General features: G+C 51.3%; 1 protein-coding gene across 1 annotated transcript in view; it reads left to right on the top strand.

The window, feature by feature from the left end:
- Window positions 1-23,841, top strand: part of KIAA1755 (KIAA1755 ortholog) — a 68,018-nt gene that overhangs the window by 33,993 nt on the left and 10,184 nt on the right. Inside the window, 7 exon segments of the mRNA XM_069495749.1 lie at window positions 9,415-9,612; window positions 13,571-14,882; window positions 15,366-15,566; window positions 16,558-16,681; window positions 19,215-19,308; window positions 20,204-20,290; window positions 21,659-21,775. Coding sequence (XP_069351850.1) covers window positions 9,415-9,612; window positions 13,571-14,882; window positions 15,366-15,566; window positions 16,558-16,681; window positions 19,215-19,308; window positions 20,204-20,290; window positions 21,659-21,775 — 2,133 coding nt within the window.

The following is a 23,841-nucleotide window of genomic DNA, read 5'->3' on the forward strand; positions in this document are numbered from 1 at the left end:
TGGGCTGCCCCTCTCAAAAGTTGAGCACCTCTTTCCTAATGGGTAGATTTTTCCTTCTTCCTTGTCTTTAAATAGTAGAAGTTGTCTATCACCAGCCCACCTCTCTGGCCTCACTTCTGTGATCCAGCCACTCTGGCTTTGGTCTAGAACCTCTTATGGTTCATGTTGCCTCAGGGCCTTTGCACATGCTGTTCCTGCTGGGTGGAACACCTTTACCTATGTATTCCTATTCATCTAGTAAATTTCCACCCAAATGTCACCTCTTCAGGAAAGTCTTCCCTGATTTCCCGACTCTCACTCCAGCATGCCATCTATTCTTCCTTCCTGATAATTTTTGTGAAGCAATTTGATTAATGGCTGTCTAGTGTTTTGGAGCAGTCCTGCTTCAGAGAATCTATGGCAAAGGGACTTAGGCTTTAGCAAGTCCCACATTTCCCAAACTGTAGTATCATTGGAACACCTTTTACATATCTGCTTATTGGATAAAATATTATAAGAAAATAATAAAATCTACTACTTATTTCCCCAATGTTTTTCTTTAAATCACTTTACTTTATACCCTTAAAATATATTTAAATAGAAAATTTTATGTCATGACCATGAAAAATCAGTATCTGTTGTCATGAATTAAAAAGTAACCATAAAACATCTATTCAATGACGGCAAATCTGGGTTAGTAAATTCTGGCTGGATGAGGGTGACTGTGGGACAATTTCAAACCTGCCAACTGTGCTGTTTTTGTTGAAAGGAGTAATGGCTAAGTGTCTGAGAGGTGCTTAAGATATACTGTCCCCAGACTGAAGCTTTCTCCTTAGTGTCATCAGGGAGACTAGAAGAGAATTAGAGTAACTTTCTTTTTGTGGTTTCATATAGACTCCCTGTCCTCCCAAAATTGTCTTGTGGGCCACCTGTGACCCCATCCCAGTGAACTGGTCGCATCCGGTTCAATTCATTCAACATCACCCAAGTACTGTATGGCGGTCCCCCGCCCCAGGCCCCTTGTGTGCCAGGCTCTGTGTCCGGATCTGGTCCCTGCCTTGGCGGCGTGCAGTCCCTGGGGGAGGCAGGTCCATTCACTGGGAGTTCTGGGCTGTCTGATGGGTGGTGGGGTCCAACCCTATGCCTGGAAACACGTGTCATGAAGAGCTAAAGAGAAGAGAGCTGGGGCTCCCAGGACTCTGAAGGATGGGCAGGAGCTGGCCCAGTCCAGGGAGGGGTGCAATGTGAGCAGGGGTGCAGAGATGGGTGTCAGGCAGTGCTGCTCATCTTAATGAGTATTAGGAAGTGGTTTAAATAGCAGAAACTCATGATAATAAAAAATGAATTTAAGTTGAAAAAGAATGACAAAAAGAAAAATGTTGAGTAAATCAGAACTAATTATAAATATGAAGCAAATAAGAAATTGGAATATGTGAAGACGGCAAGAGAACCTCCTGAGTGGGTCATGGGAAGGGATAGCCCCTTCTAAAGTGTGTTCAGAGGTAGGAAAAGTAACCTGGCAGCCAGCTGATGGGCTGCAGCACCAGCCCAACGAGTTGCCAAGGCAATAGGGAGCCACCTGAGGTTGTTGAGCAGTGGAGGGTCACAATTGGATCTCTGTGGTAGAAAGGTGATCGTGGTGGCCAAAGGGAAGCCTGGTGTGCTGGCAGGGAGCCTGGGGACAAGATGGGACAGCTGGTGGTTACGTGCTCAGGTTTATATCCCAGCTCTATGCGTAATTTGTAAGCAGTAGAGTCTTGGCTTTAGTTTCTTGTAAAATGGGAATAAAAATACCTCATCCTTAGAATTATTGGAACGATAAAATAAGATAATGCATCAAAGTGCTCAGCCTGTACGGGCCTAACACACAAGACTTGCTCAGCAGGAAGAGCTCTAGTTATAATCGTTACCACCGTGTGGTTTCGGTGGGACGCGGGGAGTCCCAGGGCAGAGGCAAAGGGGAGCGGGAAAGACAGGAACAGACACAAAATTAAGCCTCAGAGAGGTGAAGTGGCTTGCTGGAGGTTACGCAGATGATACGTGACAGAGCTGGACTTGAACGTGGGTCTTCTGACGCCCACTCTCTTCTCGGTTCACTGCATCTGGGCTGTTTTTCCAGTTTCTGAAAGGGTTTTTTTTTTTTAATAAGGAGCCAATTCTTGCTCATACCTCCACCCACACAAAAATAAAAAGGACTTAAAGCAAGAGGTTTTAGTTGGACGTGAATAAGAACTTCCTGGCAGCAACGGGATGCTGGTTTTAGAATCTCTAGTCTGGCGAAGTTCACGGGGAGTGTCCCAGGTACTTGAGACTGGAGGTCACAACCTGACACCCGCTGGGCTGTCCCTGGCTCACAGATGTGTTTGGTTTGGCCAACCGTTAAAAAGTTGGGAGATTTTACTAAAAAATCAGTAGATCAGGCAATGCTGGGCCAAAGCAACACGCGGCTGATGCTGACGAGATGGGGTGTGAGCCCCAAGCCTCACTCCTCCCTATTATTCCCCCATGTTGAGACCATCAGGATCCACTCACCCAGGGGCTAAAGGGGTTGCTCCCTTGCACTTGGCCAATTTCTCTCTTCCATGTCACCTGTCAGGCCCTTGAAGACATTTGTATCTGTGACTGCTAGTTTAGACTCTCCCTGGGTCTGAGACATGAAGATGGATGAGACAGATCTTTTTAAACTTTCTCATCAACTGAGGATTAACTGACCCCCTTCAGAAACCACATCCAAGCCCCAAACCTCCCTGAACTTAATCATAATTTGAATTCTAGAATGCCCCCATTGGAAGGTGCCTTGGAGATAGATATGCCCAGTACCTTCCTTTTACAGATGGGGAAACTGAAGCCAAGTTCACCCAGCGAGTCAGGGGCAGAATGTCACCTTCCCTAGGCATTTCACCCACAGAAGAGAGCAGGGGTCCAAGGCAGCCCCGGGACCCCGCCCACCTTGGCTTCTTGCAGTCCTCTGTCTTCCCGAGCAAGGAGGCAGCTGATGCCAAGTGATGCTAAAAGCTTTGCCTGTTGGAACAAATAGATAAATCTGGACCTTTAAGAAAAGTTCAGGCCACAGCTCATAAGATCCAGCTAACAACATCTAGTGAGACCATTTAAAAAGGGAACCAGCCCTAAAAACACACACAATCACACTTTTATTTTTTTTCCCCTCCTGATTATAAAAGCTATACAAGGTGGTTATGTTATAGAATGTTTGGAAAATCCAACAAACTATGAAGAAAATTTAAAAGCTGCCTTATGAGGCCCCGGCCCCTCACAGCACTCGGGGGGAACTGTAGTTAACACTTTATTTAATGTCGACTCAGACTCTTCTCTAGGATTCTACGTGTTTTTATGCATACTATAGATCATAGTGTGTGAAAGTTTTTTAAAAAAAATATTCAGAAGTGTAGGTACTCCTAGGGGGCCTCTTTCTGGGATGGTGGAAATCTTTTGTCTGTTGATCTGGGCACGAGGTGACAGGCACACTTAGTGGGTACCTAGGTAAAAAGGCATCCACCTACACACTTCACATTTGTTTATTTTACTTAATAAGTGTAATACTTAAGATTATAATAACAACAGTGGCTTGTTGCAAAGACATTGCCCAGACATAACCACGGTGAACAGATAGTTTTCTATGTCCCTTGGCACCATACGAGGCTCCCCATGTCAGTCCAGAAGGTCATGAGCATCCTATAGGGGCCAGCGATGCAGACCGGTTCTGCCTGTCCCCTTGGCGGGCTCTTTCTTTGGCGCTGGGTGCAGGGGAGGGGGCTCGGGCTCGTCCCCCTTCCTTCCTTCCCAGCCACTCACCGCTGGCTGTCTCCGGCCTTGGCCCCTGTCAAGGAACAATCAAAGGCCCAGCCAGGCTGGGCTGCGCTCACCGGGAAGGAATGGAAACACGTCTATTAGGTTTCATGGGAATCATTTGAAGGGGCCCACGTCTGGCGCTGGGTTCTGTGGTCCCAGGCTGGGCTGCCCGGTTGATTGGGAATAAGGGTGGCCCACGTTCCTGCCTGCAGCCTCCAGGGCCCCCTTCACCGTGTGCTGCTTCCTTGAATTCTTGGACAGCTTATGAGTCCCTGGGGTTCAGGCCTGCAGCAGGTAATGCGCTGGCCAAGAGCACAGACTCCTGTTAACTCGGAACATTCTTCCTTTTTACTGGCTGCCCCTTAAATGGTAACAGTGTGTGGCGAACTGAGCCAATTTTGTGGAAGCCAAGGCCGTCCCAGTCTATGAGCCTTGCTCTGCGCGAGGTAAACAGCTTCTCTAGGCCCCACTAGAAGCAGGGAAGGGGAGGCAGCTGGGCAGGCCAGTCCCCAGGCTGGTGGCCCCCAGGCAGGGGAGGCAGCAGGGGACAGGCAAGGAGGGCGGATGTGGCTGGCCCAGATCTGGGTTGGATCCCGACTCTGTCTTTCTCCTCCCCTCTGTGATCGTGGGCAAGATCAGCCTCAGTTTCTTTCTTATTCATTTGTTTTTTTTAGAGACAAGGTCTTGCTCTGTCACCCAGGCTGGAGTGCAGTGATGCAATCATAGCTCACTGCAGCCTTGAGCTCCTGGGCTCCAGTGATCCTCCTGCCTCAGCCTCTCCAGTAGCTGGAACTACAGGCGCACACCACCATGCTTGGCTAATTAAAAAAATTTTCTTTGTAGAGACAGGGTCTGGCCATGTTGCCCAGGCTGGTCTCAAACTCCTGGCCTCAAGTGATCTTCCCACTTCAGCCTCCCGAAGTGCAGGGATTACAGGCCTGAGCCACCACACCCAGCCAATGGCTGTTCCTGCTTAGCCCTTGACATCGTTGTGTGGGCTCAGCAAGAGAATGTGAGTAGCGGGCCTGGCGCACAGTAGCTGCCTGGGTGACGGGAGTGGATTCAGGAAGGGACTGGGAGAGGGATGATGCCTTCACATAGAGGCCAGGACTTGAACTTTGTCTGATGGATGAGTAAAAATAAATAACAATAACAGCAGCAGCAACACCTTTTACTTTTCCCAAGACCCTCTACAGCCATGGTCTCCTGTATTTCTAGGACAATCATCTGATTGAGGCAGGGTAGGAACTAGATCCCCATTGATGTGCAGATGGGGAAACTGAGGCAGGCCAAAGCAGAGATAGTTTAACCCATTGCTTCCTAGAGGTTGGGATGCAGACCATAGTTAGGACACAAGCTATGTCACAGTCTGGAACTAAATGACATGGAACCACTTGGCGAGAGAGTCAGTACTTTTTGAATTCTCTGATCTTCTGTGGACCCAAGCCTTCCTCTGGTGGTAAGATGTCTTTAATATCTTTCTCATAATGCATGGCAGTCTCGATTTGGGAGAGAGAAAGAGAGAGGACCTCCCAAGCCTCCAGGAGGTGACCAGATGTCCCCAGAATTTAATGGCACTATTTGTTTTCATTGTTTACTTTTCTTTTAAAAAGTAGTTTATTTCTGTAAAAAAAAAAACAGTAAAATAAAATAAAATATATTTTAGGACCGGGCATGGTGGCTCATACTTGTAATCCTAGCACACTGGGAGGCCGAGGCAGGAGGATCATTTGAACTCAGGAGTTCAAGACCAGCCTGAGCAAGAGAGAGACCCCATCTCTACTAAAAATAGAAAGAAATTAGCTGGACAACTAAAATGGTGGCACATGCCTGTAGCTACTTGGGAGGCTGAGGTAGGCGGATCGCTTGAGCCCAGGAGTTTGAGGTTGCTGTGAGCTAGGCTGATGCCACGGCACTCTAGCCCGGGCAACAGAGCGAGACTCTGTCTCAAAAAAAAGTCTCTATGTATATTTTGTACAATAAATATGTATTATATATTCACATATTATAATATTTATATAAATATAGACTTATGCATGATTTATAATTAGCTATTATAATCATAAATATATAATAAATATATAAATATATTTATATAAATAAAATAATATAGAAACCACCTCATGCATCATTATTTTTGGAGTTACATTCTAGTTCTGTCGGTTTACACTAATTTTTCCATTTATGGTGGTGATGTAATAACTATCATATGACCACAAAAATAGCAGTGATGGTTCTTATGGAATGAGCACCTACTAAGTGCTAGTCTTGTGTAGAGAGCTTACACGTATTATCTCATCCAGTCTCAGTCAACCACAATCTCCATTTTACGGATGAGGAAACTGAGGCACAGAGAGTTAAGGCACACAGCCAGTAAGTAACAGAACCAGAATTTGAACCCAGACAGTCTGGCTTCATTCTCATAACCACTATGATGTACAGAGTCTCATTTAAAAACACAATTATGCAAGTTTTTAAAAAAGTGAGTGCATTTGCTCTGGGAGGCCAAGGCGGGAGGATCGGGAGGATTGGGAGGATTGGTTGAGGCCAGAAGTCCAAGACCAGCCTGAGTAAGAGCGAGACTCCGTCTCTACTAAAAACAGAAAAATTAGCCAGGCCTCATGGCATGCATCTCTAGTCCCAGGTACTTGGGAGGCTGAGGCAGGAGGATCGCTTGAGCCCAGGAGTTTGAGGTTGCTGTGCACTAAGCTGATGCCATGGCACTGGGGCCTGGACAACTGAGTGAGACTCTGTCTAAAAAAAAAAAAAGTGAGTGCATTAGAAGAAAAATAGTAAGTACTAATTGTACAAATGATATGCAGAGATGCTAAAAATCATGAAAGTGACGGTGAATGATGAAATGTCCAAAAACAGAACTGAACAAGCTTAGCTCAGCTCAGTCTGCACACGCGGGAAGAGGCCCCGAGGGGGCAGGGACACACTGGAGGCTGCACAGTGGGGGGGAAGCCAGATGCGACACTGTCCCAGGAGAGGCGGGATGAAGCGGGGAGGGCGCATGGCAGGGGAGGGGTGCTGTCCTAATTGACTTGGAATGTGTTTGTGTTCACCAGTGTCAGGTGTGGTCCTCTCATTCCCTGTCCCCTTCCCACTGCTGTCCCCAGGATTGCTTGGGGTGGGAAATGTTGGGGTTTGACCTTGATTGCTGGGGGCTGGGAGGGTTGCAGAGGACCCCAGGCCAGAGGAGCCTTTCCCTGTCCTGCCGAGTTGAAGACCCCTCCCCCCACCTCACTGTGGGGACAGCCCCTCGTGGGCACGTGCATTTCCTGCATCAAGAGCCTGTCAGTACATCAGCCCTTCTGAGCTCACCGCCCTGGCAGTGCCAGGACCTCTTTCCTGCAGAATGCGGCTACATTTATTCATTCTAGAAATAGTGATGGCGGCCCAGCCTGTGCCGAGCACTGCGTGGGCCACAGGTGGGAGTGAGCCTTGTTCCTCTGTTTCCAGCGTCCTGGCGTTGGAATCTTGCTAGGATTGAGAAATGCCATCCCACTCCTCCTCAAAGCCCCAGTTTTATTTCCCTGCCATTTGTAAAATGATTTTTCCCTTCTAAATAAGCTCCTTTATGCTGAGTCTTTATTTATTCTCATCTCCCTTTGCACCCTCAGCGACAGATGTACTCAGAGCTTGCAACCAGTCCGGGGCATCTCCCTCCAGGCCCGTGGCCCACGGACCCACTGCTATACTTGATTGGAAACCTCTGCCTTGTCCAACTTGCCTATTTGACAAATGGAAAAATTGCAGCAGGGACATTTTGTTCATTCTTTCACAAAATTTACTGAGTACCTATGTTGTGCTGGGCCCCGTGCCGGGTACTCAGGACCCAGAGAGGAACAGGTGCTGTTGTCTGCTGTACTTGTTTTCTGTCGCTGCTGTCACAAATTGTCACAAACTTAGTAGTTTAGAGCAACACAAATTCCCCATCTCGCAGATAAGAAATAGATGAGAAGTCCAACACAGGTCTCACTGGGCTGAGAGCAAGGTCTCGGCAGGGCTGTGTTCTGTTCTGGAGGCTCTAGGAGAGAATCCGTTTGCCGGCCTTTGCAGCTTCTGAGAGATGCCTCGTTCCTTGGCTCTTCCCCCATGTCCGAAGCCAGCAGCGCTGCATCTCTCTGATCCTGTTTCCACAGTCATGTTTCCCCTAACTCTGGCCTCTTCGGCTTCAGGATTGCACCGGGCCCCTTTGGCTCATCCAGCATAACCTCCCTGTTCCACGGCCAGCTGATGGGCAACCTTAATTCCACCTGCAACCTTAATTCCTCTTGCCATGCAAGGTGACATGTCGTAGGTTCCAGAGATAGGATGTGGGTGCCTTTGGGGGCTATTCTGCCTACTACAGCTGCCCTTAGGGAGCACGGAGTTCCCCCAGGGGGACAGTAATCAATGTGGGAGCCGCTATGACAGGGGTGCTACAGCAGCGCAGAGAAGGGGACACGTGACCCTGCTGGGTGGGGGCAGTGGGAGGTCAGAGAAAACCTCCTGGAAGAGGTGGGGGCTGACCTGAATCTCGAAGAGTGAGGAGCTGGCAAGTGAGGAGGGAGTGGAAATGGAAGGCATGCACGGAGGCCTGGGGCGAGCCGGAGAAGGCACGGGCCACTGCGGCCACAGTACAGAGACGGGCAGCGAGGCTGGGGCGCTGGCAGTGGCAGAGAGCAGCGGCCAGAGCACAGGGCAGCTGGACGCCTGGAGGCCAGTGCTTCTCGAGGGACTTTGAGCAGGAGACGGATGAGGTCAGGTTTGCATTTGGGAAAGGTCACTCTGGGGTCCTGGAGGAGAGTGGCTGGCGTGAGGAGGACTAGAGGGTGGCAGCCAAGGAGGAGGGGATCCCACGGAAGAAATGGTGGGGGCCTAGATCAGGGCGGGGCAGGGGACAGAGCAGAGCACGTGGGCTGAGGAGCTGTTGGCGGGAGGAGGCAGGCTAGGACTGGGGATGCTTGTGTGTCGGAGGCAGGGGGAGGGCAGTGTGCTGAGCAGATTTCTGGCCTGGGGGCCTGACTGGGTGGTGGGGCCGTCACTGGTAGGCAGCTGGATATGTGAGGAGGCTCTCTGGACTTGTATCAGGTAGTTATTGCTGTGTAACAAACCACCCCAAAACTCAGTGTTATAAAATGGCAATCACTTACTGTCACTCACCCATCTGCACGTGGGTTGGGGGTGTCTGATCCAGGCTGGGCTTCACTGGTGGCTCAGCTTCCTGCCACAGGCCTGCAGGTCAGCCATGTGGCGGGATTTGGGTGGTGCAGACCTTCGCCTTTGACCCTGACCCTGCCTCCCTGCATTGCTCCACTCCTCACTGCACCGGCCAATGACATGTGGGCAGAGATCTGCAGGAGGTGAGGGAATGAGGCTGTCTTGAGGAGGCATATTCTAGGCAGAGGGAACAGCCAGTGCAAAAGCCCTGAGGTGAGACCATGCCTAGTGTGTTTGAGGAACAGGAAAGAAGGCCAGTGTGGCTAGAAGGGGTGAGTGAGGGGACAGGGTAGAGAGGAGATCAGAGAGTTAGCAGGGGCCTTAGTCATGTGGGGCCTGGACAGTCACAGGAAGTAGACACTACCCTCATTACTATGGCTATTGTTACTTTTCATCCTCTCCTTCTGTCCCCCGCAGGACCCCCCATCCCTGGACACGGCCATCCAGCATGCCCTGGCGGGCCTCTATCCTCCTTTTGAGGCCACAGCGCCCACTGTCCTGGGTCAGGTGTTCCGTCTCCTGGACTCTGACTTCCAGGGGGACGGGCTGAGCTTCCTCCTGGATTTCCTGATCCCTGCCAAGCGCCTGTGTGAGCAAGTGCGTGAAGCAGCCTGTGTAAGTCGGGAGGGCCACGGGGCCAGGGGACAGCCTCTCTCTGAAGTCACAGGGCTGGAGGCAAGCAGGGAAGAGGTGGGCTGGTGTGTGTCTTGTCTCCCTGGAAGAGCTGGGGTGTGGGTGGTTTTTCAAGTATCATTGTTTTCCTAAAGGGAGACATGAGCCCCCCAAATGGAGCAGGGGGGCCACTTCGCCCTTTACCCTGTGACATCTAGGAGTCAATTACATTTGCATTTTCACTGGCAGGGAGGAAGCCCTAAATAGCAGCATCCTTGGGGGTTCCCCGGCCCTGGGAGCCTGCTCTGGGGCTGGCACCATTGGCATCACTGTGTTGCCTTGGCTGAAGTGCGGCAGCTTCAGTGGAAATAGCAGAGAATGTCCCAGAGCTTCCCTGGAGGCCCTGAGGTGTCAGGACTCTTGCTTTTTCCCTGGTGACCCTCTTCAAACTCAGAGCTCCAGGAGGCCTCTCCTGCAGCAAAGTGGAGAGAAAACTGCGTTAGGCAGGACTCACTGACTGCAAACGACAGAATCCTCGCTCAGACTAGGGCAGGGGGATCAGGCCTCAGATCCGAGTTGATCCACCAATCAAAGCCCTTGAAGACTGTTGTCTCTGTTTCTCCCTGCTTGTCAGCATCATTCTTGCAGGCTAAGTGTTCCTCTGAGGCTGGAGCCCAGGGAAGCTCTAGGATTATCTCTTGCCCTGGAGAGGAAAATGAACTCTTCCCCATGAGCTGCAGATGGAAAAAAAAAAAAAAAATCTCAAGGAAGAATCCTGATTGGCCAGACTTGGGTCATGTGTCCGTTCCTGGACCAATCACTGTGGCCAGAGGAATGGGGTACCAGGGTTGGCCAGGCTTGAGTCATGTGTCTACCTCTGTGGTCAGAGGGTGGAACTATTTTAAGAAAAGGATGGGAGAAGCCTGGGAAAAGCCTACAGAGATAAACCCTAGAGGAACTTGCCTATACCTTTCACAGGTTTGCTGGCTGTTCCGTGCTCCGTTGTTCTTTAGCGCCCGCTCCCCTGCCACGCCAGCCTCAACACACACAGAGGTTCTTAGGCCCCATCAGCCCTTCTTGAGTCGCTCAGGACATGCCTGTCAGGGACACAGCTCATCAGGGGCAAAAAGTAATGGTGGGGACTGTGTGTGTCATTTCGGTGGTAGAAAGAAATTGAAGGTGGCAGCTAAGAGTTCAAGTTTAGGAGCCAGAATTGGAGGTGGCTGGAACAGAAGGAAAGTGAGATCATCCATTTAACTTGTTTAGCACCGTGCCTGGCTCACGGAAGCAGCTCGATACACAGGAACTGGTACTGTAGAAGAAGGGAGCTTCTTACGTGAATGTTCGCACCCACCTTCCACACATCCGGGTTGGCATTATTTCGTGGCGATCCACCCCCCTCCTTAGTTCTTCTCCCTGACAAGTCACACAACCCCCAACTTCCTCTATTTGACCATTAAAATCACATTTGCTCTGCTTCCTTCCTCACTTCCCCCTGTGACAAACTCATAGCCTTTCCACATCTTTATTTTTATAAAGGTGAATTTAATTTAATTGTGATTATAGGCAAATTTGCGTCCCCTCAGAGCAGGGGAAAGTGACGTGGCATTAACAGCATGGCCTCTGGGGTCAGGTGCCTCAGGTTCAAATCCAGCCCCCTCACCATGAACTTGGGAGATCCACGTCACCTCTTTGAGTTTCCCTTTCCTTATTTGTCAAGTGGGAAAGTTAATAACATAGCGTCTAGTGCACAGAAATGACACCTACGGCTTAGCACAAGCTGGAGCACAGTAGCCATTGGCTACTGTGATCCCATTTCCTTGTTTATCCCACTGAAAGGAGAATGTGGCAGCCACAAAGTCAGCCTCTCTAGCCGAGGTCACCTGCAGGCAGCCACCTTCAGATGCAGCTGAGTGGGGCTTGGGAACAGACACAGCCGACTTCAAGTGTGAAGGCCGAGGTACAAGTCCCGCTTTTGCGACTCTTCACCTATATGTCTATGGGCCAAACATTTCACCTTTCTGAGCCCCAGCTTCCTCATCTGGAAAGTCAGGATAGTCACACCTGAGCTGCCTGCACCCCTGAGTTGCTGTGATTCAAATGACATGATCATCGCTGTCATCTCTAGGGTGTTTTGCTGTTTGCAAGGAAATGGCTGGGCTGTTTTTTCTCCTCTAATGAGAAGGTGAGGGGTAAAGCATGTTGCAAGCCATAGTGGTCTGCATGGGAGGGGTGGAAGAACTCACAGGTTAATGAAGGCTTATAGATAGGAAGCTTTCCTGAGGCAACACAATCTCCAGTATGACTGTTATGAATGCGTTTATCAGTGTGGGGTACAAATACGGTCAGATCTTACCATCTCCTTCATTAATAATTCCAGGAAACACTTGTTTATTTGGTGGGAAGTTCAGCATCGCTCTCTGGAGGTCTCCCACTCACACATCCAAATTATTAATATGTAAGATTGTCTGGGATTTATTCAGCCCACAGGACTCAGACTCCTTTCCAAAAGCTGGGTGGAGAAAGACTGATTGTCAGCCCTGTGGAGATGCTGTTTCTGTTGCTGCCACGTGGTGTCACTGTTGGACTCTGGTCCTGTGCAGCCCAGTGGAGAGGCTCAGCTCAGAGGGGTCACTGAGGTTAAAGACTGTTCTAGAATGATGTGCTGTGTCTACCTGTGCAGGGAATTGCTGGCATCTTCTCTCTCTCTCTCTCATTTTTAAAAATTTTGCCTCACCTACCATGCTCTTACCCACTCATGGGAAATAAATAAATAATAAACAAATAAATAGTAAACGTTCAGGCCCAGAATGACTTTTCAGTCAGGAAAAAGTGAAAGCTCCTCTAATAAATAAATGGCAGGGTCAAATTTCCTGACTTCTCATTCAATATTGTTTTCACTTCACCCTTAACCCCTCTACTTAAAAATTAGAGAATGGTATAAAAACAGTAAATTGCTTTTTTTTTTTTTAAATTGAAAATCTGCACAGTTTTTCAAAGGGTAAATGTTGTCAAAGGGAGAGAGAATTAATATTTATTGAACATCTACCTATTACATGCTAAGCATTGTATTGGGTTCTTTATGTGTATGTCCCCAGATTACAATGGTTCAATTTAATGATCTTTTGACTTTATGATAGCATGAAAGTGATACACATTCAATAGAAACTGTACATCAAGTACCCATACAACCATCCTGTTTTTCACTTTCAGTACAGTAGTCAATAAATTACATGAGATATTCAACCTTTTATTATAAAGTAGACTTTATGTTAGATGATTTTGCCCAACTTTAGGCTAATATAAGTGCTCTGAGCACATTTAAGTTAGGCTACGCTAAGTAAGCTACACCGTTCTATAGGTTAGGTGTATTAAATGCATTTCAACTTACGATATTTTCAACTTAGGATGGGTTTATCTGGATGTACTATAACCCCATTGTAAATTGAGAGCATCTGTATAATCTCACTTAATCCTCATACCAATCCAGTAATACAGGCGTGTATTGTTGTTCCTATATACAGATAGGAAAACTGAGGCTCAAAGCATTAAGTAACTTGCACAAATAACTTTGCACAAGTGTAGACCTTTGTCCAAACCCATGTTTCCTTGGCTTTAAAATAGAGGGCTAAATCCTGAGCTGGGGTGGGAGACATTTTAGATAGGTGGGGAGAAGGGAGCAAGAGCTCTTCATGGGGGAGATGCTTGCTAACTAGTGCCTGGCGCTCTGAACTTTCTCCCTTAGGCCAGCAGGCCAGTCAGTATTTTCAAGGTCAGGGCCAGGACTAGGGTGAGGGAAGAGCGGCAACCTTTGCACCATCCTGAGAGTGAGGGCCTCTCAAATACTGCCTCACCCTCGTCCCTGACCTGTTCGAGATTTCATCTGGGAGAGGGAAGGAAGACTTCAAGGATGGAGTCTTTCGGGGCCAGATTCTCTGATGCCAACCCCTTCTCTCCCCAGGCCCCCTACTCACACTGCCTCTTCGTGCACGAGGGCTGGCCGCTCTGTCTGCGGCATGAGGTCGTGGTCCACCTGGCACCCCTCAATCCCCTGCTACTGCGCCAGGGTGACTTCTACCTCCAAGTCGAGCCCCAGGAGGAGCAGTCTGTCTGCATCATGATCAAATGCCTCTCCTTGGACCTCTGCACGGTGGACAAGAAGCCTGTTCCCGAATCATCCTACCCTATACTTTTCACCCAAGAATGGCTGGAGGCCATCAACGACGACTTTGAGGGAAGTCCTCTACGCAACTGCCTGGTAGCTTCAGAAAATGGGATTGCCCGTCTCCCGTGGACCAAGATAACCAGCCCAGAGTTTGTGGATGACAGGCCCCGAGCAGTGAATGTCCCTTCCCCAGCCTGGGGGTCCCTTCAACTAGAGGCACTGGATTTGAGCAGCCCTCAAGAGCCGCACCAGGCCGGGTGCCCAGACAACCAGGCATTTCTGGCCCAGAGTTTGGCCGAGAGTAAGGGCAGGACCTATGGGAACAAGTATCCGGGCCTCATCAAGGTGGAGCAAGCCAGGTCCGGGGAGGTGGCCTTCAGGGTGGACGATGTGGTCAGCCCGGACTTGGAGGGAGACTACGTGGCTCTCCTGGACTTTTCCCAAGAGAGAAGAGGGGAGAGCCCCAGGAGGGAGGTGGAGACTTCCAGTGGGTATAGCTCTGGGGCACCAGAGGAGATATCTGGAACTAGGGAAATCCCTTTCTCCCAAAAGATGCTGCCTCTGTCAGAGGCCAGTGAAGGCCTGTCCTTGGAAAAGTGGGCTTGTGTGAGGCCAGCAAGCTCAGAGGAGGAGACCTGCACTTGGGGCTCGAGGAGAAACGTCAGCCATAGGGCAGCACCCCAGGGGCCCTATGTCAATGTCCTTGAGGACCCCCCGGACTGCGCCTCTGGCCTTGGGGAAGATGTCTCAGAAGGGCCAGCTGCCACCAAGACACAGGGACCTCTGGGAAAGTCAGAGAATGTGGGCCAGCTCAGGCCTTCCTCTCCTGGCCTGTTCCCAGCTTCGCCTGCGGCTCCTGTCTCGGAAACAAAGACGGAGGAGAAGACCAAGCAGGGAAATGGGAGACTTCCCAAACCCACGACCTGCCCTGGTCGAAACACCTCCTCCTCCGGGTCCCCCACCCCTGGGCCCAAATTCTCATTCTTAAAAGGGCAGAGGCAATCCCCTGTGTCCGCAGAGAAAGCCTCGCTCCAGCATGATGGGCCTTGGAAAGTCCTGTGTTCGCTCTACTCTCCTAAACCCAACCGTGCCAAGGCCTTGGGGAAAGGTAGGCTGCCCGCTTGCTCAGCTGTCCAGGGGGCTTACAGTCTGGATGAGATCAGGTTACAAGGTGGCTCCGGTTGTAAGGGACAGAGGCCACCTGGGCTGCCTCAAACTACAGTACAGCATGTCAAGGGGCTCGCAGTCTCCCAGGTCTGGAATTGAGCAAGGCTCTGTGACTGTGTTACACCTGCCTGAGCTCACACCCCAGCGTCAGCACACACAGGCTGTGTGACCTTGGCCAAGTACTTAACTTCTCTGAGTCCAGGCCCCGCTGTCTGTGCAGTGGGGATCTCACCTACTTCACAGAGTTACTCTGAGTATTCAGAGATGCCAGGAGCAGGGAGCTTAGCGCAGCGCCTGCCGCGTAGCGGGAGAGCGGTGGCTGTCAGCTGTTCCACTTAGCCAGAAAGTGGAAGAGGAAACATTCTCCACGTAGAAAATCCATCTTCTGCTCAACATCCTTCTCTCTGTTGTCGCTTCCCCACAGCTGGAACAACTCAGACCAAAACATCCTCTGGCCCAGCCGCTGACTCAGCCCCACTGACTGGGGAAAAGACTGGCTTTCCAGAAGCTTCTGCAGGCCCCCCAGAAAGCAGCCCCACCCTGGATGAGGAGCCCCCAGGGCCCGAGCCCAGGCTCGGGGCTCCGAGTGTCAAGGTTTTCCACTCCAGGATAGCATGCCTGCCAGGTTCTGGGGCTCAAAGGGGAGAGTGGAGGGGGAGGGGAGGGAGCTGGAGGGTCCCAGAGCGTCCTCAGATGCTGGAGGGTGGAGGGGAGGCAGGGAAGGCACTGGAGGCCTGGGGTCCAGGCCAAGCCTTGCTGGGCCTCAGTTTCCTCATCTTTCTAATGAAGGAGTTGGATCACATGAAAGCGAATTCTAGGTGTCCATCCATCCATCCATCCATCCACAGGGCCGCACGGCCAGGCTACAGGACAGGCGCGGTTTCCAAGGCCTGGGCCCCATTCCTCCTGCTGTACTTCTCTCCCCTCCCAGCACAGACGACAGACAGGCTGTGCCGGCTCCCTGGGCCCCGCCTCATGACCCCTGCGGGGAGAGTGAGGCAAAAAGCCCAGATTCCTGGCGAGAACCCGAGAACCCACGTCTGTGAGTCTGCAAGAATAAATAAATAGTGAGCTGGTGGCCACAGGGCTGCGCTTTTGCCATGAGAACAGAGATGAGGACATTGTAGCAACCGCCATGCACTGAGCTCTCGCTGTGTTACGTGCTTCTCGGGAACTATCTGACTTAACCCTCCAAATAACCCAATAAGCTCAGTATCTTTCCCCCCTTCTAACAGATGAGGAAACTGAGGCTCAGAGATGCACTGACTTGCCCAAGGGCACACAGTGAGACGGTACAGAGAGGGGACTTGAGCCCCTGTCCGTGTGATCCCAGAGCTCATTCCATGAGCTTCTCCTCCCAGGCTGCCCTACACAGAGGGATCCAGGGGAGGGGAGGCCACCTCTGCGCAGAGAAGAGACTCGGGGCAGACTTCTCAGGGCCTGACTTGTGAGCTGGGTCTTGAAGGATGGGTAAGAGTTCGGAGTTCACAGAAGCAGAATGAGAGGAAGGGCATTCCAGGCAAAGGGATCGTTAGGGACGAGTGTCTGAAGGCCACGGAGATTTCCCGGAGGTCACCAGCAAAGTTCTCACTGTGCAGGTGCCCTCTCTCCCCCAGGCGGTCGGGACAGGGCCGGGCGGCCCCTGCTTCTGTTGTCGACTGCAGAAGAAGCCTGGGAGGCGCCGTGGTGCACGGCCTCAGAGGTCACCAAGCTCCTCTCCTACCTGTGCACCATTCCCAGGTAAGGGTCTGGGCCCCCGACCACTCGACTCGCACCTCAGCCCCCTGGGCCCGGCGCCCTGGACCAGGCACTGAGCAGAAAGGAGCCGGACCCTTCCATCCAGTCTGTTCACAGAGCCGGTCCTGAGTCACATCTGGGGGAAGGCAGGACAGGCCAGGTCCCTGCCATCACAGGGTTGTCAGGCTGGTGGGAGACATGGGTGGCACACAAGAAACAAACCGTGGGCAAGCAGCTTTCAGGAGGGTGAGTGTGGTGGAGAACACAGCAGGATGTTGTAGATCAGTGGTTCTCAAGCTCGAGTATGCATCAGAATCACCTGGTGCGCTGTTCAAACACATCCCTGGAAATCTGCATTTCTAACAAGTTCCCTGTTGGTGCTGCTGGGCCCAGGACCACACTTTGAGAACCACTGTTGGAGCGTGAAAAGCATTGGGGGGCAGCTAATTTCAATTGGGAAATCAAGGAAGGCTTCCCTGAGGAGGTGATAATTGAGCTGTCATCTGAATTATAAATAGTTGTTCAAAAACAAAAGGAAAAGGTGAATGAGTGAGTGAGAGAGTGAAAGAATAAGTGTGAGTGGATGAGGAGTGACCCGGGCTGATTTCTAACACCACCCCCCACCAGCACGCAGACTTCCCGCACTGGACTGGCTGGGAAAGAGGCACCATCTTTTCCTCTGAGACCCAGCCCCCAGCCAGGGCAGTCTCAGCTGTGGTGTCACTCGGGACTGGCTAACAGGTCCCGACCCATCTTAGAGGTCTGCTGCTGGGGGGAGGGGGAACGGGATGGATGGAACCCTTTGGAACCTTCTTCAGGATCCCCAACCCACAGGAGCCCTCACTGCCACCTGCTGGCCACTGAGATTTTTCTTGCTTTTGTCCCAGGTGGAGTGGCTTTTCTGGCCTGAGGGGGAGGGGGGCCCCCTTTTCTGTGCTGGGAAGTGGCCAGGATGGTAGACAGAGCCCTGGAATCCTACAAACTTGTTATGTGACTTTGGGGCAGTAACCGCCCCTCTCTGAGGCTCACCTGAAAACAGGGGGTGACCAAGTGGGCTCTGACCACCAAGTGGGGTCCCAAGGGATGGGGACGAGGGGCAGGGTGCAAAATAAACTGTCAAATGCAGCGCACACTAGGTTCTTGAGTACTGGGCTTGTTTTTGCACTTGTGCTCTGGGCAAACATTGGCTGGACACCGGCTCGGGGCCCAGCTTCGTGCTGTGTGACACTGGGGACCCAGTCCTCACATCGGGCCTGGCCTTCAGAGGTCTCCAGGCTGGTGGCAGAGAGAGGTCTGGAAACAAATCACTGTTCCTGTGCAGGCAGAGCCAGGGGCAGGGGAGGACATAAAGTCAGAGACCTGGTGTCACCTCCCAGAGCCTCCTCTCGCCGTCTGCCACTCCGCCTCTCTGTGCCTCAGTTTCCCCTTCTAGGATAGTAGAAATAGCAAATATTTATTAACGCATCTCCCTTACTCTGTGCAGTCACTGAGTGCTTACATTAGTGACCTCATCAGTCCTCACCACGGCTCCATAGGGCTGGTACTGTTATTATTAAATTGACTTAGATGAAATAACTTGCCCAGGCCACCAGGCACTAACGGCAGTGCCATAGCCCTACCCCTACGCTGGGCCACCTCTGGTTTTATCTGTGAACTGGGGGTTGTGAGGCTTGAAGGCAGTTGGGGGTTATTTTCCAAACCTGCCTGGTCGTCATATTGGCCAAGGGTGCTGGACCACAGCGATCCCCTGGCCCTACCCTGCCCTGCTGGCCGGCGGTCTGGGAGGATGGGGGTGGTGGGGTGTGGGTGAGGAGTCCGTATTTTAACAAATCCTGACAGTCGGGCCAGTTCTGGGGACCCTAAGGTGATCACTGAACGGTGGCCCGCTGCAAGCTCCGTGCACTGTGGCTGAACCTGGGAGGGTGTTTTGGCTGCAAGTAACTGACATTCTGATTCAAAATGTTTTATCTGATAAGAAAATTGATCATTCTGTGTCTCTGCCTTATTTCTGTTTGTAAGAACTTTTTAAAAGAGAAATTGTCTTTCTGAGAAGCCCCCCAACTTCCCCTTGGCTAGAAATATGACACATGACCCCCCCCATCTAAACCAATCATTAGCCAGGGAGATTGGCCTCAACCAATCAGAAACCAGTTCCTGGGGGGCTATGGCTGTTTGGAGGGAGTTGGATTCTTGAGCAATAGGTGGGTTCTGCCCATACAGAGGTAGTGGGTGAATGAATGCTGGGCGCCTCCCCCACTGCAGCTGGGCTGGTGGCTGCAGTTAGGAGCATTAGGGCTGTGAACGAGGTCTGTGCAGGGCACCGCAGAAGCACCCCAGGTGGGGCAATGACTCTGCCTGGAGAAGAATCAGGAGGGCTTCCCGAGGGCGGCACTGGGACTCGGTCTTGCAGGATGAAGCCTCCACCAATAAATCAGGGCTTCTCGCAGCCGGTTTCCCTCACCTTCTGCTAGGTCCTTTCCCTCCGGGGAGCCCCAGGCCATCCGGCTAGACTGCCAATTCTGTTTGCCACCCACAGGCCTGAGGGTAACGCCAAGGAGCTGGCGGTTGTGATTGATGCCAGGAAACAGCCCCCACAGCCCGGTCTGGTCAGTGCCCTGCAGGCCACCCAGGTGAGTGGAGGGTGGAGCGCCTCAGCCTGGTGAGTCTTAGGGGCCACCAGGGGCCTCCTGACAGTCACAGAGCCCTGGAGGCTCAGGGATGGAGCCAGGACTCCCAGGCAGGGACTTTTATGACAACTAACAGAAACCCCAGCCCAAACAGGCTTAAAGAAAAAGGATGCTCATTGATTCATGTAACCCGACAGTCCAGGAGCTAATTGAGCTTCAAGTAAGGCTTGGTCCAGGGTTCAAATATGTCACCAGGACCAACCTCCTCCCTCTCCATTTCTGGCCCTGTTTTCCCACTTTCAGAGAGCCACCCCCACCTCCCCTTGGTGGCAGCCTGGGTCCCAGCAGCTCTAACTTTGCATGGTCTCTCATTTAAATCCAATAGGAAAGAGTGAGAGATTATTTTTCCCCTGGGATCCCAGCAAAAATTTCTCTGTGTCTCGTTGGTCCAGGTGCCCATCCATCACCTGATCCCTGTGGCCAGGGGAATGCAGCACACTGATTGGCTTAGACTTAGATCACAGAAACCTCATGAACTGCGAGTGGAGGAGGGAAGAGATTCCTAACCAGCCACTATGGGCAGCAGAGTAAATGGAGGTTTAGCGTTTGCTTACCTCATGGCCTGATCTCCTGGCTTTAAAGATGGGGAAACTGAGGCCCAGAGGAGCGGGCCATCTAGGAAGATTTGCAACACAGCTTGAACCTGCTGCTGCTCTCTTGACTTCCAATGATTTGCCATCCAAACAGATCACACCTAGGTCCTAGTCTTGGGGGGTGTACGCCCCCCTGTCCTGTGGCCCATTTGCCTGCATTTTAGAGGGGAAGGAGGAGGAAATAAAGGGGCGGGGAGGCTCAGTGATGGCTTGGCCGGCAGCTCTGAAGTGGTTCTCTTTGACAGGCTCGGGTCCCAGCCTCCATGGGAGCTGTACTCTTCCTGGGGGAGAAGGAGGCTGCTCTGCCCCTGCAGGCTCTACCCGACATCCAGGTGAGGGGGAGGCAGGTCGCCGGCTGAGGAGAGGAGCTGTCGGGCTTGAGCTGAGCGGGGGCGAAGGGGAAGAAGAATTGCAGCATTCATGAGCTAGAAGAGGCTTTGCAATAATCTCGTGTAGGACAATAAATATGAGACCTGGGCGCTACAGCTCTGCAGTCCTGCTCCGTGGCAGGCATCGTCAAATCAGTCTCAGCACGATTTCTCCCTGGCAATCCCAGCAACTCCCGGTGGGTGCTGCCCCGCGATCGAGAGTTGCACATGGCATGAAACCTATTTGAAAAGCTTCATCCAGCCCACCCCTTCCCCCTTGCTTTTCAGATGGGGAAACTGAGGCCTAAGGCCACACAGCAAGCTAGACACAGAGCTGGAGTCGCCTGACTTGCGGCCCAGTGCCTTTTCCATACTGTGGCCTGGACCTGCTCTTCCTGTATTTCTCTCCCTAATTAATATGGGCGCAGAGTTGATTCGCGACTTTGCAGGAAAGAGCCCTGCGGCTGCCTTTAATTAGTGCCATGCACCACAGCGATGAGCGTGGGCGCCCAGTCCTCTGCCCTGCTTAGGGAAGTGATCTAAAAGCTCTCCCGCTTCCTCCTGGTTAGGGAGGAGGCACATTGTGAGCTAGAGATGTGCTTTTCAAACTTTAATGTGCCCATGAATCTTGTGGGGAGCTCATCAAAGTGCAGATTCTGATTAAGTTGTTCTGGGCCTGGGATTCTGCATTTCTGACATGTTCCTAGGTGCTGCTGGTGCTGCTGGCCCACAGCAGGGACAAAAAATGGGTCCATAAAACCACGGAATCCACTGAATCCCAAGCCTGAGTATCTGGAGGTATTCCCAGAATTAACCTCAAACTTCACTACCTGGTAGAAGCAGTCACTAGTTCCTCTTCCCTGTCTTAGAGGACACTATTAGGATTTGGTGACTTTTCTCATCAGCCCCAAGAAGGAGACAGTCCTTGGTGGATCACCAGAGAGCAGCACAAGGAGGACAAGGAAGTTTCATCACAAGGGCCAGCTTCAATCAGTGTGTGTGATTGCCTGGAGAGCTACTCTGGGAAAGAGCCAAGCTCAGGGGGGACAAGTGCTATGATTGATTAATGATGTCTGCCTTGGGCACAGGCTGGGAGAGTGGCAGTACGAGTGCTGTTTATATGCCATTCTTTACCCAGGGTCTGGTTCTGAATTTGGATTTGTCGGGGCTTCCAGAGAAGATTGGTTGCTCACAAAGCACCTCTTAAAGCCAGGGTCAGCCTTGCCCATGGCGGGTGGAATGGGGCTAGGGCAGGGATCTCACAAGGACCCTCTCAAATTCTGTCCCCAGGCTGAGTCCCTGGTCCTCCTGATTTACTTCCTTTGTCTGCAGGTGGAGGTGCTGACCTCACTGAAGGCCCTCAGCCACTACGTGGACCCCGACCAGCTGCCCGCAGCCCTGGCAGGGCCCTTCCCCTACTGCCACAGCGAGTGGGTGCAATTCTTCCAGGTGTCTACCGTCACGGCCTACGACCCCTGACCCCACTCCTTCTCTTCCTCCCTTCCCTATCCTGCCCCGTGGACCCATCCACCTGCCAGGCTCAAAAACAGTCAACAAATGTTTGTTAATACAACGAAGGTACAGAGTGGCATGAATACGAGCTCAGGCTCCGAGGCCAGACTGTGTGGGTTCCTATCCCAGCTCTGTGGTCTGACCTTGGGTAAGTTACCTACCTTCTCTGAGCCTTGGTTTTCTTATCAGCAAGTTGGGGGGTAATAATATTACTAGCACCTCTTCGTGGGCTTTTTGTAAGGATTAATTGAGTTAATGAGGGTGAAGAGCTTAGAAGAGTATCTGGGACATGCTAAGAACTATGTCTATATTCACTGAAAATAAAGTTACAGGCATCTGTTCCGTGAAGCCGCGCAGCACGGGGGCTCGGGGACCGGTGGGAGAGGCAGATGCTCCCCCCGGTGGGAGGGAGGAGATAAGGAAACTGTCAGTGCTGGGCTCCTCTCCTGCGTGGTCACAGTCCCTCCTCGCTGCCACCCGGAGAGGGGACATTTTATGCCCAGTTTAACACACGAGGACACACAGGCCAGGGTGGACAGCACACAGAAGATAAACCGCACTGAAGCCGGCCGGGGTTCTCTCTCCACCAGGGCTGCTCAGCCTCGGCCTGTTCGCATCATGGGGCTGGGTAATTCCTTTTTGCCAGGAGCTGTCTCGTGCCTTGTAGCGTGTTTGGCACATCCCTGGCCTCTGTCCACTCTGTGACAGCTCCCCGCAAATGACACAACCAAAAATGTCTCCCGATGATGCCAAATGTCTCTGGTGGGCAAAGCCACCCCTTGCAGAGAACCACAGGTCCATACGAACAGTCTAACGGGGTGGTTTATTTGCTTTTTGCCTACGTGATCTTTTTAAAATTGTGCTTTTGAATAGGCAACGTATGCAAATCTCAAATGGCACAAAAGGGTACATGCTGAAATGTCTCCCTTCCTACTTGTCCCCCAGCCTCCTAATTTCCCTCTCTAGAGGCCTCCCATTAATCCAGTGGCTTCTGAACTGGATTTTAACTTAATTTTTAAAAAATTATTTCAATATATTTAGGGGATGCAAGTGCTGTTTTGTTACACAGATACACTGTATAGGAGTGAAGTCCAGGCTTTAAGTGGACCCCTTACCCGGACAGTGTACATTGTACCCAATGGGTCATTTTTCCTCCCCTGCCCCCTCCCACCTTCGGAGTCTCTAATGTTTATTATTTCACTCATATGGCCACGCTCACCCATAGCTTAGCTCCCACTTATAAGTGAGAACATGTGGTATATGGTCTTCCCTTCCTGAGATGCTTCACTGAGGATAGCGGCCTCTAGTTCCATCCAGGTTGCTGCGAAACACATCATGTCATTCCTTCTGATGTCTGAGTAGTGCTCCATGGCGTATGTATGTATATACGCCACATTTTATTTATCCACTCATCAGGATGAGTGTCCAACGAGTGGACACTCGTTGGACACTTAAGTTGGTTCCATATCTTTGATATTGTGAATTGTGCTACAACAAACATATAAGTGCAGGTATCTTTTGATATGATGACTTCTCTGGGTAGATACCCGGTAGTGGGATTGCTGGATATATTTTTGCTTTAGAACCTTTCCTTTAAATGAAATCTTACCTAGAGACCCAGAATATGAAACTGATAACGATGGTGACTAACAGTGTTATACATGCTGGGCTCTATTCTAAGTGCCTTGTACAAAATTAATCTGTTTAATCCTCGCACAACCCTATAAAGCAGGAACTACTGTGATCCCCATTTTACAGGGGAGGAAGCGGAGGCACAGAGAAGTTAAGTAACTTGCCCAAGTTCTCACAGCTTGTAAGTGATGGAGCTGGGTGAAGTGGGACCCAGCAGAGGGTGTCCACCAAGCCCAGCCTCTCCCTTCCCTTCTTTCCGTCCCCTACTGTGTCCCCACTGGCTTTGGGAGTCGCTCAGGCCTGTCTTCTTTCTTCTCCCTCTCTCATTCCCAACACTAGTGGTTCCCAAAGTGTGGTCCCCCGGGCCAGCA

The sequence above is a fragment of the Eulemur rufifrons genome, chromosome 20 (assembly GCF_041146395.1).
Source record: "Eulemur rufifrons isolate Redbay chromosome 20, OSU_ERuf_1, whole genome shotgun sequence".
Lineage (NCBI taxonomy): Eukaryota > Metazoa > Chordata > Mammalia > Primates > Lemuridae > Eulemur > Eulemur rufifrons.